Raw genomic sequence first — 19,966 nt, 5'->3', positions numbered from 1 at the left:
ATCAGCCTAAATCGAGAGAGACCAAAAAATCGAAATTTTAAGAAATACCAAAATATTACAGCATCTGTAATCTTAATTAAGTTTACCAATTATGGAAATTTCGTCTTTCGCAGTTCGCTCCCTCCCTTTTGTCCTTTTGAGTTTTGACTACCATGCTGCTGAGTTTCGACTCCCAGCCTTATGTCTTCAACCTTGATGTGTCTGAACTCTGACTCAGTTGTTAGTTCAATCGTTTAAGATGTCTGTCATCATCTTATCGTGCCAGAACCATAGAAGAGAACAAGTGGATATTATCACAATCACGTGAGTTGTTCAAGAATCAAGAATCAACTTGCTGATCTGAAACAAGGAGTCAAATAGTCACGACTTATGGGTAAGAACTCATTGGACGGATTGGGATTATTTCAAGAAGTTCATCATAATCTGAAAAAACATGTCCATGGCACATCGTTTGAGGTACGGGCAAAGGTTAAAATTCCATTTTTAGATTAATAGTGGATGCATGTGTTTGGCTAACCCCAGTAGCCTGTGTTATTGAATTACGGTATTCATTACTGCGCTATCCCGTGAGCACGTGTCGTAAAGATACAGATTACATTTAACTTTAATGACCAAGACACTTGCAATGTTTCTCAGTTCATGTTCATTTTTTGAGCCTTTTAAAATCTAGTTTCTGAAAAAAAATTTGTATAGCTCACTTTAAAACGCTTTAAAACTAAATCAAACGAGGTGATATATGATTAGACGGTATATTGAGAATTTAATATTTGAGTCCGATTAACTTAATAGCCCAATCATAATTTTTTTTGAATTAGTTTACATACAATATTGTAGTCTTATATAATCTGTGGGTAAAACCGGGTAAAACACCGTGTCCCGAGAGGCGAATTCTTGCATTTGTAACTAGAGATGCACGTGTTAAGAGTGCCGACGTGTTGTTCGACCTCTTCTACGCCAGTTACGACTCAAAACATTCAAAACGCCCCCATTCTCCTATATCAGGGAGTATGTAACCTACGAATCCTAGGCCTTGTTTAAACTGGGTGTATCCACCACTTACCGTATTCTTAGATTACTTCAGTTCAACACCTCTCTTAAACCCATGCCATCGACTATTTTTCTGGTCAGTACATTGCTGACTTATGAACGATTGAGACTAGAACACTTTTGAACCGGCGCTGTGCATACTCGTGATTAATGCGGTACATTCATTAATATGTCAATGAAATTGTGTTTACTTTGGTTAATAGTTTATGTGCTAATTGACCTGTCTGGAGCCCTCTACGATGGAAGGTTTGTTCTATAATTTATTTGCTGTTTAGTTGTTAAATTTCATCTAATTGTTGTATTGTAGAGTGAGAATCCGAACTCAGGATGGCCATTTGCAGTTTATGGTGCCGGATGAGCGGGATATTTCTTTGATGACTGGACGTAACGGACGAATTCTCTTCAATGGAGAAGATATCAGCTTTGCCTACCAAACAGTAGGACCTTTAATTGTTAAAATAAAAGTAAAAGATTCAAATCAATTTTTCATTCAGGTACGCAACGTTTCATTGGAGTTAACCAGTCTGCGACAAAGGGAACTGGCCTCTTTGCAGAACAAACAATTGGAGCTAATCGCTCGGCTTGATGCTGATACAGGAGAGAGTCTCAATGACCGAATACTCCTTCTGGAACAATCCTTAGCAAACATCACTTCTCAAGTTGTCCAAAATTCAGAAAGTGTTGGAGCAGGAGGAGAAGGTGGTGGTGGCGGCGGTGGCAGGGGCGGTGGCAGAGGCGGCAATGGATCACCCGTTAATTTGCGCCGACTTAGAAGACGCGTTCAGACAATCGAGCGCAATTTACAGCGTTTAACAACGGCCCTTCAAGCAGATGATTGCGCTAGTGCACCTTGTAAAAATGGCGCTATTTGTATTGATTCTTATAACAACTTTCAATGTCTCTGTTCACCCAATTGGGAGGTCTGTTATTTGGTTTTCAAGTTATTTTCGTTTTACCTTACCTTTAATCAATGGGTCTTCTGTTTTTTTAGGGGCCAACATGTGACATAGATGTAGACGAGTGTTCCGGTTTCCGTGGCACAGAGCTGGGTTGCCAAAATGGGGCTACATGTGTCAATACGGCTGGTTCTTACCGGTGCACCTGTCCAACTGGATGGTTTGGTGTCCATTGCACCCAAAAGACAGACGGCTGCAACAGCGGCACAAACGAACAGATTTGCGGGCATGGTATTTGTCTAAGTCAGCCCGGTCAGGGAAGGGGCTATATTTGCCTATGCGAACAGGTACACACAAAATACTTTCATTGTTACTCCTTTTTATATTCATTATTTTATTTTATTTTAAAAGGGATGGACTACTGATGGTTCTAATCCTGGGTGTACAGTAGACGTCGATGAGTGCGTCTATCCTATCCCTCTTTGTTCAGTTAATCCTCGTGTCCAATGCATCAATCTTCCCGGTAGCTTTCGCTGTGGACCTTGCCCAGCTGGCTATTCCGGTAATGGCCACTATTGCACGGACGTGGACGAATGCCAGATCAATAACGGTGGATGCAGTATAAGCCCTCGTGTTCAGTGCACTAATACTATTGTAAAGATTGCTTTACACTTACGCAGTTAATTTCATTAAATTAATTCAAAACCTTTTTTTTTTTAAATGTAGGGATCTCGATCGTGTGGTCCTTGTCCACCGGTAAGTGGTTCTTTACTATCCGTGTCTGGTAAAATTCAGCTAATTTCTTCATAAATGTAATCATATTATAGGGTTACCAAGGTGACGGTGTATTCTGTAGCTTCGTAGGTGTTTGCACAGTCAATAATGGTGGATGCCATCCGGCTGCTTTCTGCTATGATAATCCGGGTTAGTAAATAAAAAAAAAAAACAATTTTTAATGCTAAGGTATTTTTTTATTTATGATTTTATCTGTTAGCCATATCGAGTTCCTACGTTTCCTGCCAATGCCGGCCTGGATTCACAGGCAACGGATTTGGTCAAATGGGTTGTGTTCCGCTTGCTGATGGTAGACGAAGGGGTGGTGGAGATATAGGACCAGTCAATTACGATAATCCTTGCTCACCTAATCCGTGTGTCTTTGGCACATGTTCCGTAGTTGGCAATGGATTCCAATGTACTTGTCACACTGGATATGCAGGTATTGGCAAACGTTTATTCTAAGGCTGAAAAAATGCAAGAGTTTCAAGGAATTTTACTTAATTATTTGCATTTGAAGGTCAAACGTGTAACATCCCACTGGATGCTTGCGTGAGTTCGCCCTGTCGTAATGGAGCCACTTGCGCAGTTGTAGGTCCCGATCGACAGTTCCGTTGTATATGTCCTGCAGGATTCACCGGCAACGAATGTCAAAATGAGATTCAAGGTATATAAGGGGAAAACCTGGCGAATTGAATTTTAATAATTAAAAAAACTGCAAAATTAAAAAACACTTTAAATTAGCTTGTGGAGGTATGATTTCTGAGGCAAACGGCACAATTACCTTCCCTTCGTCGGATGGCGGACTCTATCCTCATCAAGTAAATACTAGCCTTAAACATTATGTTGATAAAAGTGTCATCATTTAAAATGTTCAGGTGAGTTGTGCGTGGGTGATCAACACGACTCCAGGAAAAGTGATGAATATGACTTTTAATCGATTTCATTTGGAATCATCTGAAAATTGCAAATTCGACTGGCTCCAAGTAATAATAGTTTTTAATTTAAAATGTCCTCCCAATTCAAGAAATCCTTTCCAATAGTTCCACGATGGAGAAGATGCTTCCGCTCAAATTGTAGGACGTTACTGTGGCGATCAAACTTTCCCTGGCGGATCGATGGTTACAACCCACAATCAAATTTATTTATGGTTTCGTTCGGACCATTCGGTGAATGGACAAGGTTTCGAACTTGTATGGAACACAATAGATCCCGGTACTACCAAGTTTTCGTTGAATCGTTGAATAGTTTATAACGGAGATATATATTTTTGAAGTGTGTGGAGGAGTGATTTCTACTTCAACCTATGGAACCATCAATTCGCCAGGATATCCAGGACACTATCCTGCCAATCGGGATTGTATCTGGTCATTATCTGCACCATTAGGAAAACGAATACAAATTACTTTTGCTACTCTCCAATTGGAACACCATCTGAATTGCAGTTACGACTTCCTCGAGGTAAAGTTGAATCGATTTCAATCAGATTTCAATTTATTACATTGATTTGCAAATACTCGCGCAGGTCCACGATGGGTCGGCTCTCACCGATAACTCCTTGGGCAAATTTTGCAGCACTGCAAACCCACCACCTCTTACTACTTCAGGACCATATGCTCTACTCAATTTTCATTCTGACGCAACCTCTACCGACAATGGTTTCCACATTACTTACGCAGTTGTAAATGGTAAGAATCTTGCTAATATTTTTACATATAATTTAGTCATGTTCTAAGTTGTATCTTTTCCATTAAAGGTATTCCTGGTTGCGGAGGATTACTAACTGGACCAGGTGGAACTCTTTCATCGCCCAATCATCCAGATACTTACGAGCACAATCTCGACTGTGAATGGGTTATCCGTGCAACACGGAATGAGCGAGTTCGTTTGACGTTCACAGCTCTGTCTATTGAAGCTTCACGCAACTGCCGCTTTGACTACGTAGAGGTAAAATTCATTTGTCTCCATCTGCTTCTTGTACACGAGCAGGTGCTTAAATTGGTTAACAACAGGTCAGGGAAGGAGGCACACCGCAAAGTCCATTGATCGGCCGTTATTGCAACCGCAATTTGCCCTTGCCAGTTCTTTCACAAGGAAATCAGCTCTTCGTGCGTTTCCGCTCTGACTTTAGCGTCGCATCAAGTGGTTTCCGTGCTCGTTTCGAAACCGGTAAATGATGAAATCCATCCTTTTTCTTCCACTTCACTAACTCCTGATTTCCCAATAAAATAATGAATAGTTTGCGGAGGGACATGGACGGAATCATCCGGAAGGATCCAGTCACCAAATTTCCCATCGCCGTATCCGGCAAGTAAACAATGTGTTTACATCATTGCTTTGGATCCGGGTAAGGCCGTTAAACTGGATTTCCTAACATTTGACGTCGAAGGATCCGCCAATTGCCGTTATGACTACGTTGAAGTATTGAACCTTTTTTTCAATATTATCAATAAAAGCTTTATAGTAAATATTGCGACTTGATGATAGATTCGAGATGGAGATACTAGCAATTCAACGCTAATTGGCAGATATTGCGGCCCACCATCTCTTATACCTCCACCGATTGTCAGCAGCCACAACTATTTATGGATCAAATTTCAAACAGACGCTTCAGATCAAAATTTAGGGTTCCAAGCCAATTTTTCGGCTATTGACGTTGGTGAGAAACATTGTTATTAGATATGTTTGGAATAGAAATTAATTTACCTTTCATCTCTTTTAATTCAAGGGTGTGGAGGAATATTGACAAGCCCGAGGGGCGTGATTGCGTCTCCCTTACATCCAGAAGTATACCCACACGGTGCTACATGTCGCTGGATTGTGCGAGCCGGGCCAGGCAAAGTCGTTCGCTTGCAATGGCTGTCGTTTGCATTAGAGCCGGCGCCGCCTGCTTGTCATTTCGACTCTGTCTCCGTCTATGATAACAGTACAATTCCCAACACGGGTGGTCTCGTGGGTCGCTACTGTGGCAACACCCTCCCGCCATCAATCACATCCACTGGCGATACGATAACAATAGTCTTCAAATCAGATGCCAGCTTAGCGGCCGAGGGATTTACTCTCACTTATATAACGCTCAACAGTTCTTCGCGTAATAATGCTTTTGATTTGATAATAAGTACACATAATAATAAGGAAGATCCTTGCAGTTTGCGGCGGTACGTACTACACAGAAACGGGCATGATTGCCTCGCCAGGCTTCCCCACAGGCTACCAACCCTCATTAGATTGTACTTGGATCATTCGTGCTCCTCTTAATCGTCAAATTCAACTCAACATTACCGATTTTGATATGGAAAATCACACTCAATGCCAAATGGACTATCTAGAAATAAGGTTAGATCTACTACCGATTTAGAATTAATGTTTTGACTATTACTTTATGATCCGAATTGTGGGTTATTAGAAATGGTGGAGGGCCAACATCGCCGTTGATAGGCAATTTCTGCGGCCGTAACATTCCCCGTACCATTCCGTCGCATAGTCACGAGATGTTTATTCGTTTGGTGACTGATTACTCCTTGTTCGGACGCGGTTTCCGCCTATTTTGGGATGCCTCTTCCACAGGTTAAATCAATATATAAATAACAGTTATTTTTCTAATTAAATATTATACATTCCGCATACTAAAAATATTTATTATTAAAGGTTGTGGAGGAGTTTTGACCAGCCCAGAAGGAAGCATAGTCTCACCAGGTTATCCATCATCTTATGGAGAGAATGCGGAATGCATTTGGAGAATTGAAGTTTCTCACGGATCTCGTGTGCTATTTGCTTTTGTCGATTTGGATATGGAATCTCAGCCTTCGGGATGTGCCTTTGACTACGTTGAGGTATCGACAAGTTCTTTGCTTATAGTAACTAGCTCCTTGTAACTCACGTTATTGCGTGATCAATAAGGTACGCAATGGAAGAGATCGTCGGGCACCATTAGTTGGCCGCTATTGCAACTCCTTCTCCCTTGTTCCAATAGTCAGCAAGTCAACCAGCCTCTATGTTAAATTCAAATCGGACATGAATCTTGCTGGGAGAGGATTTAAAGCTCGCTATGAAACTTGTAAGGAATAATTTTTAACAACTCTGTATTCTTCATCAATAATGGACCGACTTTATTATTTATAAAGTGTGTAATACCGAGTTGAAGGGCTTGAGCGGCGTCATCGAAAGTCCAAATTTCCCAAACAACTATCCACACAACCGCAACTGTACATGGACCATTGCGGCTCCACTTGGCAACAGGATAAATCTAACTTTCTCGCATTTCGACGTCGAGCAGCATGGCTCACAAGATTCAAGTGCGTTGGCGCCCGTCAATTGCATGTATGATTTTGTGGAGGTCAGACAACCTAATGGAACGCTGGGCCGTTTCTGTGGCTCTAGTTTACCACCAGAGTTGGGCTCTACTCAGGATAAGGTCATGATTCAATTCATGTCTGATTTATCTGTTGCTCATAACGGTTTCCGTTTGGAATGGCGAGTTATCGGTACGCTAGCTGGTTTTATTTTCCATGTTCTTTTGATTTGTATTCACTCGATTTCTTTTAGGATGCGGTGGAAGGTTGGCGAAACCGTTTGGCATTTTCAAATCACCCGGGTATCCAGTATCCTATCCATTTAAAACAGACTGTGTCTGGGAAATTGAAACTGAACCAGGCAGTCGAGTGGAACTAACTATCAAAGATATCGACATTGAATCGGCAGTGGGGTGCAACTACGATTTCCTTCGAGTACTACTATATTTTTTATCACAAGTAGTTAACACAGGCAACTGAATCTATTTAATCAACAAGGTTCATGGAGGAGTGGACGAGACTTCGCCCAAATTGGCCGAGTTTTGCCATCGTCAAGATAAGCCAGTCGTGGTGACGGCCATTGGCAACCACATGTACGTGCATTTTCACAGTGACGAATCTCTTCGTGGTAAAGGTTTCAGCGCCAGTTTTAACACATTGCCGAATGGATGTGGTGGTTATTATAAATCCCCATCGGGAATAATTCATTCCCCCAACTACCCGCAAAACTACGATCACGATTCTGATTGCACTTGGCTTATCGAAGTTCCAATCAATCACGTCGTCGTACTGAATTTCGTCGACTTTGATGTCGAACCCTTTACAAACTGCACTTTCGACTATGTGGCCGTCTATGATGGTCCGTCGCTAAATGATGAAGAAATAGCTCGTTTCTGTGGCAGCACTATCCCCAATCCTTCTTATGTTCGTTCAACATCAAACAAGATGTTTGTTCGTCTTAAAGCTGATGGGAGCGTTTCAGCTAGGGGATTCGTGGCTAATTATACAACAGTGAGCTACTTACAGTTTTTTTTTCTTACTGGATATTTTAAACTCAAGTATTCGTGTAGGGATGTGGTGCACGTATAACCGTTAATTCAGAAGATACCGGTGAATTGACGTCACCGAATTTCCCACACTATTACAGCAATTGGTATAATTGCACTTGGACTCTGACTGCTGCTAATCCTGGTATTATATTTCAACAGATTCTGTCTTACAGTTTTTCAATGGTCCGTCTTTTTTTGTTGTTGTTGAAGATGACCGAGTTTACTTGATGTTTACGCACATGGACTTGCACAGCTTCGTACCGCAATCATCCTCTGTAACAGCCACAAATACAAATTGTTCGATGAGTTTTGTTCGCGTACAAGATGGTGATGACTCTGATGCACCTGTAATAGGCAATTATTGTCTAACCAGAGTTCCATCACCCATCACCAGCCAGGTGAATTTCATTTAAGTTGATTGATATTTAATCATGCTAAATTTGTATTTTCGATCCATCAGGGTTCGTCACTCTACGTACGCTTGCAGACCACACCGTTAATGTTGTTGGGAGTTGGATTCCGTGCAACTTACTCCATTTTAACTCAATGTAAGATAAATAACATTTTGCTTCTAAAATTTAAAAAATGGTTTAAATGTGTCTGTTTAATTTTTTATCAGCTTGCGGAGGAGAATTTACATCGGAACACGGATCATTCAGTTCACCTGCTTATCCTAATTCTTACCCTCTTTCGACTGAATGTATTTGGACAATTTCAGCTTCAGCTGGTATGTTTCCATTAAAAATTGTGTTAATGAGAAACGAGGAATTTGAAATTTGAATTTATTTATTATGGAAATTAGGCAATCGAGTGATGGTGTCTTTCCGCATGTTCAATCTTCAGGACACAGAATTCTGTAATGGAGATTATCTTGAAATTCGAACTAACGACGGTGGAGGTGAACTATTGGGCCATTTTTGCGGTACTGGATTCCTACCAAGCAACATCACAGCATCCAACAAACTTTGGATTAAATTCCGCTCGGATGACGACTCTACGGCGCCCGGATTCATTGCTGACTACAGCCTGCGTAATTAAAACTTTCGTATTTTTCTTTTTCTTTTCAATTCACTCTACTGATTTCTTACGACGCAGTTCACGGAAATGATTTGAGTGGAAATCGCGGAGAGATTGCTTCTCCGTTATTCCCCCATCCTTATATTCATCGAGATGATTTTAGCTGGCGTGTAACTGTGGACGCTGAACGCTTCGTTAGACTCTATTTCTATCCACAATTCTCTATTGAACGGGAACACGAATCAACTGCTTGCATCTCATCATTATTGGTACTAGGGCAAAAAAAAAATGAGCTGGGGTACATCCAATCCATTAAAAATAATTATCATTTGTAAAGGTATATGATGGGTACGATGAACAAGCTCCTCTATTGGGAGAATACTGTGGAGAAACCAGGCCTCGACAAATGTATGTAACGGCTTCCGGGAACGTAGTCTATATAGTATTCCGTTCTCGCTCATTTGAAGGATCCTTTTTCCGACTTCGATGGGACGCTGTGGTGACGAACTCACCTGCAGTTTTATCAACACCAGCTCCAATGAACTCTAGTGGTAGGAAAAAATCGATAGTAACTCTTAGACAACTTTGTTTCACAACAAAATATTATTTTACAGTGACATGTGGAGGAGAATATTTTGTAACGGATGGGAACTTTACAATGGTGACGAGCCCAGGTTTCCCAATCGGTTATGCAAATAACCTGATTTGCAGATGGGTTCTAACAACAGATCCACATTACAGAGTGGCTATAACTCTGATCACGCTCGACATGGAAGCAGGATCTTGCATGTTTGATCGTGTTGAAATCAACAACGGAGGTCGGTTTCGTTATTTGTTGTGCGATTTCATTTTATTTAATAACATTTTAATGTTACAGAGAATGAAAGACCCCAGTTGCTAGGGCGCTATTGCCGACGTGATCAACAAGGATTGGTTGTGACATCTGCGGGAAATAGTGCCGTAATATATTTCCGTACAGACGCTACGGTCAACCAAACGGGTTTCCAAATCAACGCCAAAGCAGGTTTAACAACACTATTATTTTTTGTTATTCAGTTCTCATCAGTTGGCTGTAATCTTTCGTTTGCTTAACCAGTTTGTGGAGGTATCGTGAGGCAATCAAGTGGTATTATCAAATCACCGAAATATCCAGCAAACTATCCTGCTTCAACCACATGCGAGTGGGATGTCAGTGTTCGTCCGGGAAGAAAGATTACGGTCAGCTTTGATAATATGCAAATCGCATCAGATATGCCAGCCTGTTCTCAAGATTATGTTATCGTAAGATTAGAGATTTTTATTTATTTTATGGATTTAATCCAATTTGAATATTTTTCTATTAGCTCCGTAACGGAGATTCAGTTGATTCACCAGTTTTGGGTAGTGGAAGACTCTGCGGTAATAGTATTCCAACGAGTGCGTTGGTTACCACTGGAAACAAGTTACACATAAAGTTCGTATCAGACGGTCAAACCAACTCTGCAGTGAGTCATAAACTTGTATGCTTAAGCAGACAAGCACTCATCCATTATTTTTACATGTCATTAGGGATTCCAACTTAGATTTGAAGAAGTAAGAACGAGTTGCGGCGGTCGTCTGACACTCAACAACGATATAAGCGAAGTTACGATCGAGTCACCAAACCGGCCGTCTCCATCCCCACCCTACGCAGAATGCGAGTGGATTATTCTCGCTCCGGGCGGTCACGCCGTCCAGCTTGATTTCGTCGGTCAATTGGACATTCAAAGCCAATACGGTTGCCGTAGCGCTGGAGTCGAAATTCGAAATGGAGGGACGTTATCGGCTCCTGTGCTGGGTCGCTATTGCGGAAGAAATCCGCCAGGATCAATCTTTTCTACAGGCAACAGCCTTCATGTTCGCTACTTTAATTCATTACAAAATCCTGGCACTGGATTCCAAGCGCGTGTCTCTATCGGTATTTCTGCTACATAACAATCAATTCCGACAATTATTAAAGTTATACGTAATCATTAATTATTTAAGCTCGTTGTGGCGGAACGATTGTCGGATCGCGGGGTACTCTCAAGTCACCCAATTACCCTTCGTCTTACGAGCCCAACACTAGGTGTGTGTGGACCATCCGAGGTCCAGTCGGACACTATTTGAATTTTGTTTTCACTAATTTGGATTTGCCATCTGCTTCTGCTTACGGAGGCAATTGCTCAAACGTCGATTATGTACAGATCCGCGAACGAAATGCCACAAGTCAGTCCACCCTAACGTTAAATCATGTTAGTCGCCTATACGTCTACAAATTATCGATTTTTACAGATGAAATCCTGGCGACAATTTGTGGAAATAGCTATTCAGATGTGATTTCTAGTTATTCCAATGAAGTCGATGTCATTTTCCAAACTGGTGGCCGAGTCTACAATCGACAAGGTTTCCGCATGACTTACAATACTAGCGTGGATGGATGTGGTGGAGATGTAAGCGGCCCAAGCGGAATAATCCAGTCTCCTGGCTATCCCAACTCGTATCCCCATGGCAGGATATGCACATGGAAAATTCGTGGACTTATTGGTCGCCGTATAACCTTGACTTTTACCGATTTCGCATTAGAAGGCCCTGTGAGAAGGACAGGAGCTGCTCAGTCAGAATGCCAAGACTTTGTCTATGTAAGACTTTTTTTTTTTATTTTTGGATATTTTATCTGTGGGTTTTGCATAACTGGTTGCATGAAACAATAGGCTATAAATGGACCAGATTTTCAAAGTCCTCCATTGTACCGGAATTCTTCTCGTCGTTGCGGTTCAACACTTCCAGAAATAGTCAGCTCGTCCGGCCACAATATGATCCTGATTTTCCGCACGGACGGCTCCGTCACACATCGTGGTTTTTCTGCTCGATATGACACAGATCAGCCTGCCGTCTGCGGCGGGGAGTTAAATGGCGCAGTCGGTGCTTCCGGTTATTTCACCTCGCCCGGCTTGATATCCCCCACATCTGGAAATTACAGCGATTCTCTTCACTGTGAATGGCAGTTGATCAATAACGAACAGAGCAATTCTAGCGTCATTTTCAAAATCGAAATGATGGATATGGAAGGACCTATGCAGAACACCGAACAGTGTACATTTGATTCACTCAATTTCTATGGAGGTCGGTCTATTACAGTTAAATATCCATGCACAGTTGATCACTAAATCCCTTGCAACTTATTATTTCAATTCACAGCCTCAACTCGTATACCTATGGGACAGTACTGTGGCAATCAAACAAGCGGTACTTCTATCTATAATCCTTTCCTGGAATCCCTCATCCGCTTCACGGTAAAATTTTGATTTCATAATGCATGGTCCGCGCGTGCAGGTTTCAGTCAACTTCTCTTTGAAACCTTTGGGGAGATGCAAGTTCTCTTAAGGAGCTTTTCTGAATTCTAAAGCTACACCGCGGGTAATTCAAGTTAAATTTTCGTTTATTTCTCAATAGACGGATTCGACAATTACTGGCTTAGGATTTAATACAAGTTACCGAGTGTCTCCGTGCGGAGGTGACATTACTAACCCACAGACGATATCGACGCCTAATTTCCCAGCATACTACGGACTTGGCGTTGACTGTGTGTGGGTGATCGATTTGTCTGAGAACGGACAACAGGTGCAAGTTACCTTTGACGACTTGCAACTCGATTCGGAAGACTGCTCTCAAGATTATTTGAGAATCCTTAATGGATACATGCCGACTTCGCCACAGCTGGGCCGCTATTGTGGCTCAACCCGGCCAAATGTCATCCGTTCTCAGAGTTCTTACCTATGGATCCACTTTCACTCTGACAATATATCAGGCAATTCAAGAGGATTTTCAATTACCGTCGACGCTGTGGCATCTGGTGAGAATTTTATTGATTATTCAGGTTATTATCTTTAATTCTTATTCTCGCTATCTTTTGTTAGGCTGCGGTGGAATTATGCACAGTCGAACGGGAGTGATAACTAGTCCTAATTACCCATCTGCCTACGGCACGGATGCTGAATGCGAATGGGAAATCCGCGTCGATCCTGGCTACAAAGTGATTGCCGATTTCTTCCAGCGATTTGATCTCGAGAACAGTACCAACTGCCAAAACGATTTTGTCGAGGTTTGTCAATTTACATTTCATTCTTCCGATCCAGTGAACGCGGTATTTAATTCAATTAAATTTGTGATGGTAAATTCATAGCTTATGGATTGGAAAAATGAAACATGGCATTCTCTTGGACGTTTTTGCGGCAAACAATTCCCGCCAACAATCAGCACGTCTGGCGAGTCGATGAAAATTCTCTTCCGGTCTAATTCTGCACACCAGGGCGACGGATTCCGGGTACCAAATGACTTTTATTTGTTTTTTTTTAATTGCATTTGTTTATTGTTTTTAAAAATGGCCATCAAAATGTCAGATGCGATGGAAAGTTGGTTGCGGTGGAGAATTTGACGGTCCAACTGGTTTGATTACATCGCCCAACTATCCGATGAATTACGGCGACAACCTTGTTTGCAACTACACCATAACTGCTTCTGCCGATACGTACATCATTGCCCAGTTCATCGACAAGTTTCAAATCGAATCCCATCCGCTCTGCATTTACGATCGTCTGGCGGCTTACCAAGGCAACAGTTCATCATCCGCTCCACTGGGTCGCTATTGCGGATCACAAAATCCAAGTCCGATCGTTAGTCACAAGAATTTGTTTATGCAGTTCCGCACGGATGGCTCCATGAGTGGATCAGGATTCAAAATCAGCTACACTAAACAAGGTCAGTGTCCTTGCCACGTGTGGATATTTGTCCAAGGCTAATGACCAGAACACGGCTAATGACAAAATTAAATAATCATTTGTCCTTGCAGAATGTGGGGGAACAATTACGTCGCCGACGATCATCAGCTCGCCATCTCATCCAGATACGTACTATAATAATCTTAATTGCACATGGAGGATCGAAGCCCCTGCCGATCAAGTAATCGATATCAAGTAAGTACACAATGGTTCATTCATTTTGCTATATTTTGTGTGTGTTGGGCTAGATTTACTAATTAAGTCTATCAACTCGCTCAATTACCGATTGCAATAATTATTGTTTCTATCGTTAATGTGTTGCGAATATAGCGAAAATGTGTGACCTTAAACTTGATGTTATGATCTGCATAGATTCCAATCGCTGACATTGGAAACTCACCGCGATTGCCGCTATGATTGGGTCGCAGCTTATGAAGGATTGCAAGTGAATCGTTCCCAGTTGCTGGGGCAATATTGCGGTAATTTTACGTATCAATTACCGCGTATTAAAAGCCGTGGATCGAAAGCCCTCGTCCATTTCCGAACGGATTGGAGCGTGAGCCACGGAGGATTCAGCGCCAGTGTGCGATTTACTTCCGGTAAAAACGAAACATAAAAATGAAATTTTTCAACATTTTGGGTAATTGGTTTGATCTCTGCAGGTGAAAGACAAGGGTGTGGAGGTCTTGTCAATCTGACGGCGAATCCACAGCAACAGTTGCGAGCACCGGACGCGGCCGTGTTGCCGCGCAACGGTCACATAGACGGCGAGCTGGATTGTCAGTGGACTGTAATAGCTCCACCCGGCAAAGTCATTCGACTTCAACTAACTCAGATCGATATGACTGATGCCGGTTGCTCAGAGGACTATCTAGAAGTATATTAGAAACAGTAGCATATTTATTGTCTATGCTTTAATTTAAAAAAAAAAAAAAAACTTGTGTGTGAACAGGCAAGAGACGGTGCAAGTAAAAGCGCCAGTCTGATTGGTCGCTATTGCGGGACTGTTGTGCCTCCGTCACTGATCGGCTCAACTAACATCATGTGGGTCCAATTAGTTACGGGAACATCAAACCGAAGAGCCAACTTTGTCGCTTCTCTGTCTTATCAAGAAAGTAAGAGAGACACATTGCGCTTGGCTTCAGTCTATCGAGTCTGTTGTTCTCATGTTATGCTTGGATAATTATCAAACAGCTCCTTGTGGCCCGAACGCTGGAACGCTGGATGCCACCGATGCAAACCAGATACTTTCATCTCCAAACTACCCGGCAGCTCCTGGTGTTAATCTACGTTGTCGTTGGCTCATCGACGGCAACTCTACCGCCGTAAAAATCCATTTCCAGCATCTATCGATCGGCTCGGCTGACTCCGCCCAGTGCACCAACGATCGCCTGGAAGTTCAAGACGTTGTCAACGTAATCATTCGGGCTTATCGTACAAAATTGTAATGTTTGAATGACTAAGAATGGAATGGTTATTTTGTAGGGTGGACAAAATCAAGAGGCCAATGACAACTTGGTATTGAATGGTGACGGGGCAACTGTCGTGAGATTAGATCAACATCAGGGAATCATTCTTCAGGTTTGACGTCACGGTCATTCTTTTATTAACGATAAGAATCCTGTCTTTATTGTCACAGCGCTATTATAATTAAGATAATTTGCTTTCTTTTTTCCAGAGGGAATTGGATCAACGTTTGACATTTTGCGGCTCACGTTTACCCCACGACGTCATCTCGTCAGGTGGAGCCCTAGCTGTGACTTTGATCACAGGAACTTCTGCCGGATCGTCGGGAGGCTTCCAGCTGCAATACTCGTTAGCTAGTAAGTTGTTTATTCATTGGAGTGACGGAAGCAGCTGCTGCTCCGACTTTGTCTGTAATAACAAACTTACTTCCCGGTTTTTGCAGCGTGTAACCGAAGTTACGATGGCATTGAAGGAAGAATTGTCAGTCCTCGTTGGCCAGGTCTTTTCCGATCCAATGATTATTGCCAGATGACTATCGAATCACCGGCCAACACTACCATCTCCTTGTATTTCAACATTTTCCGGTTGATGAACAGCCTCAATTGCAGCGTCTCATCACTAGAGGTTCTGGCATTTTTTCATTATATAATTCCATTTTTCATTTTGGACAACCTATTTTACCGGGATGGCTTTTGAACAAGAAATTTCTCGAATGATGAAGCCCACTTAATAAGAAAAATTAATTTATGCCAAAATTAAAAAAAATATAGATCCATTGCAATGCCGGTAAAAAGGAATGACGAAAACTAAGTAGTAAATTATCTTCAGACTCGTACGAGCCACAATGAGATTACAAGACCGGTTTCGTTTCTCCTTTCATTAAATGATTAAAAACCTTTTCTTTTAAAAAATGTCAAATTTCGTTTTGTGTAGTAAAAGCAACAGAAATCGTCGTAAGCGTCGGAAAAGCCTTTTTTTTTTATTCCTTTGTTTTTTTTTTTATTATTGTTATCCCCTCCGGGTATTCGTGCCCATACTGAAAAATTGATTGAGTGAATCTCGTCTAGTACGACATAGAAAGAAAGCGCTGCAGCGCTATAGCGTAGTAGTAGTAAGATCAATCATTATTCTTTTACGTATTGATTTTATGACAGATCCGAGATGGCGGCACGAGTTCAGATCCTCTTCTCGGCAATCTGTGCGGATCAGCATTGCCCAACTCCATATTTTCGACTGGCAACAGGTTATGGATTCGCTTCCGACCCTCACTTCTACCCCAGAGAGGCTACGATCTAACGTATACCTCTACCAACCAAGGTACGCAATGAGTAGGTTTTATCGATCGTCGTCATCCCCTCCACCCGAAACTTTCGAGATGTTTCTCATTTTACATTTCCCTCTCTTTCCTTCCGCTTTTCCCGTTTTTAATTATTCATTTAATAAATTTACCATTCGCTTTCTCCTACGATCCTCCTCCCTTTATGCACACGCGCTCATAGGGTCTGGATGCGGAGGCTCCGTGTTTAACACCCGGGGCACAGTGACGAGTCCCGGTTACCCTGGCAACGTTTCCCGTACTACCGACTGCCGATGGGAATTAGCTGTTCCTATTGGAATGATTATCAAAATCGAATTTCCCGGTAAAAAAAAAGATTCGACTCTTAATTAGCACTTCTGTTTTTCAAATAACAATGTCGACTTGGATTGTTTTTGGAATCATCAGTATTCCAGTTCGGCCCGGCTGATGACTGCACGAATAATTACGTGGAAATATCAGACATTCAACAAAACGCAGGAGGTGCCATTGGAGAGGCTTGGAGGGCGCGCTACTGCGGAAATGTAAGCTGATTACAAATAGATTCAGACTTGCCGTTTGGTGTTATACATACTGCATGTTAGTGTAGTTACCCTTACTGCATGACAGAAATTGCACTGGTGAAAATGCCAATGACATTTTAGCACGAACGCTAAGCCGTCGCATTGCGGTGCATCGAGTCCGATATATATGATCGCATTACTCTTTTCTAGTGTTATTGTTTAAAAAAACGTTTTATGCTAACAAAACATGCAGGATCGACCATCGACTTATCTGGGCACTAGCAACGGAGTCACTCTTCGTTACGTCACTTCAACCAACAACACTGGATTGGGATGGAGGGCCGTCTTCCAGGCCGTAACCAGTATCCATGCCAACCAATAACAACTTGGAAACGATAAGGAAACCACAACAAAACTATATAGCCCTGGTAGTTCAACTTTTCTTTTTTCCTTTATCCGACAATTTTAGATTCAATTTGTCTGTAGTACAGAATATCTCGTCTTGTTATATTATTTCTAGCCAAAGAAGTAATAACCGACATGCGTATAGGTTTCCCATGTTATTATTGTATCCAATAACGCTTTTTTTTTCAAATACGAGACAATATTGACAATTGATTTTTTTTTGTATTGAAAAACCACTAGAAACACATCAATCGGTTAGATTCAAAATTCTATTACGTCAAAAAATTTGAATAAAAAGTTGTGAAAAGAAAAATCAGATTTAAGAATATTTTAAATCTGATTTTTACGAGCAAGACAATAGAAAACAGCTGAATGGTCGGCTGGTTTGTCTTGGAGTGGGCAACACCTAGCCAATTCTCTCCAATCGACTAGCAGACATCCGGCCTTCTTTACAGCCGATTCCACTACAGCTCTGCTGAGCGTAACGGACGGAAATTGATGATTGTTGTGCCAATAATGGCTGTTTCCTAAAGCTCCCTATTTTTAGAAAAAACAAAAAAAAACAAAAAATCTTATAAATAGTCAAGGGCTGATGGGATGGCGCGTGTGGGCGACTCGGTACAATAGAAATCATCCATCATTTGTTTTTTTGTCCAAAAAATATTTACCTGAACGACGAGAAAGCCCCCTGGGCTCAAGAGCCTGGTAACATTGCCCACTGCGGCCGAGTACTCGTCGACTGATAGCGTGGCAAATTCGAGGCAAAGTGTTGTGATAATCACGTCGTATAATGAATTGCCGTCAGCATTTTGGGCGGCTTCTTTGTCGTTCATCAAGGGATCGGTCAATAAGACATTGCACGGTACGACAGCTCGGACAGAGTGACGGACGCGCTCCAGTAACAAAGTCTCTGATCTTGAATTAATTTTAAAAATTTAAAAATTAATCCTGATAAAAATTCCTAATGTGAAAAAGTACGGAGGCGTCACACACAAAAGGAAAGGGAAATTCAATGAGGAAAAAATAAAAATACTCGGCCCGTTCCAGTTCGGTGACGTATCGGAAGAATGGCAACCACGTTTCGTCGTCATCGTGTCGACCAGGTGCTGCTGCTGTTGATGTTGTTGTGGCCGTCATCGTCAGCAGCCACTGTTTGATGTTTTGTCTGTTCTGTTCCAGGAAATCGCTGCAAACGATCCATTCACTCCAACGACTGGCTGAGATCATTGAAATGGGCACGGGGCCCGATCCGATCTCCAAGACCCGCCTTCCTTTCTTCTTCTTATTCATCTCATCATCACTCACTTCTACCTGCTTTTCGTGCTCTTGGAAAGTTCCATCATGGTGTCCACCTTGATTGAAATTTAAATTTATTCAAAAAAATGAGAAAATTAAAAAATTTTCTGGACTGGTTTGAGAGTTATTAAGCCATCAAGCGGTTAAATTGGAAAACGGATCTCTCCACCAGAACTATTGACATTGTACAACTCAATTGGCAAATTAGTTTTACGTTATTTCGTGCCGTTGCTCTGGCGACCGGTAAAAAAAAAAAGTTGAGTGTGTACCATAAAAATCAATACGTGTGTGCTCAACGCTCAGCCGGTCGTGTATAATAGATCCGCCGCATACGGGGGAATAAAAGGTATACGACGAGCACCCCACTATACAGCGAACCTCTTTTTAACGAAATTAATTTTGTAAATGCAAAAGAGCCAAAACTTTTACCGTTGGAAACAAAGAAGAAATGGTGAAGATTGCGAAGGAAGAATTCAACTTCGGCATCCAGCGTTCGGTAGTAAGTGGAGAGATATTCTTCCGGTTTGAACTGATCTCTGTACAATTGCTCCAACGCCAACCGTTTAGCTTCAGACTCCATCATTAAAAGCTGCTAGCTACTAACGGATAAGCTTTGATACGTCTCCTCTATTTATATGATTCCTCGTGGCCCCGTGCAACCTCATTATTTATGCATTGGCCAGAGATGTAGTAGTAGTATAGCAGTTATAATCAAAGGACCTCAACAGTATTATATCCCAAGAGTAACATATATCTATATAGGAAGAGTGTATAATATAGTAAGTGTATAACTAATATATTTTACTAGAATATTTCCCCCCCCCCCACTAGGTTGCCCTCGCCTTTGTGCATGTATAGCTGCCGCCTAGTGCGCCGTCTAGCGTTGTGTATATACTCTGACGCTTGAATAAATAAACTTTTTTTTTTTATATTCCACCCTGAACGGGAGAAAAATAAGAAAAACTCCGGTCGACTCGACTCTAGTCTGTATACTGATAAAGCGCGCAGCATATATAGGAAGACGTAGCGGCAACTTGGGAGCTCCTCCTCTTTCCCTCTCGGGACTTGTGACATGTACAGCAGCAGCAGCAAACAGCCAACCCCCGACGCAAAAGGAAAAGCCATCG

At 41.9% G+C, this 19,966-nt stretch overlaps 2 protein-coding genes across 4 annotated transcripts; one reads left to right on the top strand and one right to left on the bottom strand.

Moving 5' to 3' along the window:
- The first annotated feature begins 172 nt into the window (after positions 1-172).
- Positions 173-17,756, top strand: LOC124199853 (cubilin-like). Of its 3 annotated transcripts, none has more exons than XM_046595817.1 (59): positions 173-373; positions 1,251-1,293; positions 1,355-1,484; positions 1,542-1,967; positions 2,039-2,290; positions 2,355-2,597; positions 2,670-2,699; positions 2,771-2,867; positions 2,938-3,159; positions 3,238-3,384; positions 3,462-3,538; positions 3,596-3,703; positions 3,761-3,932; positions 3,994-4,178; positions 4,243-4,405; positions 4,474-4,664; positions 4,730-4,886; positions 4,957-5,138; positions 5,205-5,376; positions 5,446-5,808; positions 5,867-6,053; positions 6,124-6,284; positions 6,366-6,550; positions 6,618-6,774; positions 6,842-7,201; positions 7,263-7,444; positions 7,508-8,020; positions 8,080-8,200; positions 8,269-8,456; positions 8,519-8,606; positions 8,678-8,785; positions 8,861-9,088; positions 9,154-9,344; positions 9,413-9,626; positions 9,690-9,893; positions 9,953-10,099; positions 10,172-10,356; positions 10,419-10,559; positions 10,624-11,011; positions 11,080-11,301; positions 11,368-11,714; positions 11,787-12,198; positions 12,274-12,368; positions 12,529-12,928; positions 12,993-13,177; positions 13,259-13,399; positions 13,476-13,833; positions 13,925-14,048; positions 14,226-14,452; positions 14,516-14,730; positions 14,806-14,968; positions 15,048-15,268; positions 15,339-15,434; positions 15,532-15,676; positions 15,763-15,944; positions 16,475-16,637; positions 16,820-16,960; positions 17,044-17,159; positions 17,392-17,756. In XM_046595817.1, the coding sequence occupies exons 1-59, from the start codon at positions 370-372 to the stop codon at positions 17,518-17,520; spliced, it is 11,394 nt and encodes a 3,797-aa protein (XP_046451773.1). In that variant the 5' UTR covers positions 173-369; the 3' UTR covers positions 17,521-17,756. The 3 variants fall into 3 exon arrangements, with proteins under 3 accessions (XP_046451773.1, XP_046451774.1, XP_046451772.1); XM_046595818.1 differs by having other exon boundaries at positions 173-456; XM_046595816.1 differs by lacking the exon at positions 173-373 and having other exon boundaries at positions 840-1,293.
- On the bottom strand, positions 17,746-19,821 carry LOC124199859 (nicotinamide N-methyltransferase-like). The gene is made up of 4 exons (XM_046595836.1): positions 19,269-19,821; positions 18,577-18,895; positions 18,212-18,458; positions 17,746-18,080 (listed from the first exon to the last, which is right to left on the bottom strand). Exons 1-4 carry the CDS (start codon positions 19,420-19,422, stop codon positions 17,874-17,876), a joined length of 927 nt encoding a protein of 308 aa, XP_046451792.1. The 5' UTR covers positions 19,423-19,821; the 3' UTR covers positions 17,746-17,873.
- Positions 19,822-19,966: the final 145 nt, after the last annotated feature.

Source organism: Daphnia pulex, chromosome 8 (genome assembly GCF_021134715.1).
Source record: "Daphnia pulex isolate KAP4 chromosome 8, ASM2113471v1".
NCBI lineage: Eukaryota > Metazoa > Arthropoda > Branchiopoda > Diplostraca > Daphniidae > Daphnia > Daphnia pulex.
The sequence above is the reverse complement of the archived record's forward strand: the minus strand, read 5'-3'. Positions and strand labels throughout refer to the sequence as shown.

Excerpts from the sequence above, each read along its gene's own strand:
- LOC124199853 (XM_046595816.1), top strand. The coding sequence starts at position 1,217 with ATGTCAATGAAATTGTGTTTACTTTGGTTAATAGTTTATGTGCTAATT. Across the intron at positions 1,968-2,038 it reads TCTGTTCACCCAATTGGGAG|GGGCCAACATGTGACATAGA; the intron begins GTCTGTTATTTG and ends CTGTTTTTTTAG. Across the intron at positions 9,627-9,689 it reads AGCTCCAATGAACTCTAGTG|TGACATGTGGAGGAGAATAT; the intron begins GTAGGAAAAAAT and ends ATTATTTTACAG.
- LOC124199859 (XM_046595836.1), bottom strand. The coding sequence starts at position 19,422 with ATGATGGAGTCTGAAGCTAAACGGTTGGCGTTGGAGCAATTGTACAGA. Across the intron at positions 18,896-19,268 it reads TTTCTTCTTTGTTTCCAACG|GTGGACACCATGATGGAACT; the intron begins GTAAAAGTTTTG and ends ATTTCAATCAAG. Across the intron at positions 18,459-18,576 it reads ACCGAACTGGAACGGGCCGA|ATCAGAGACTTTGTTACTGG; the intron begins GTATTTTTATTT and ends AATTAATTCAAG.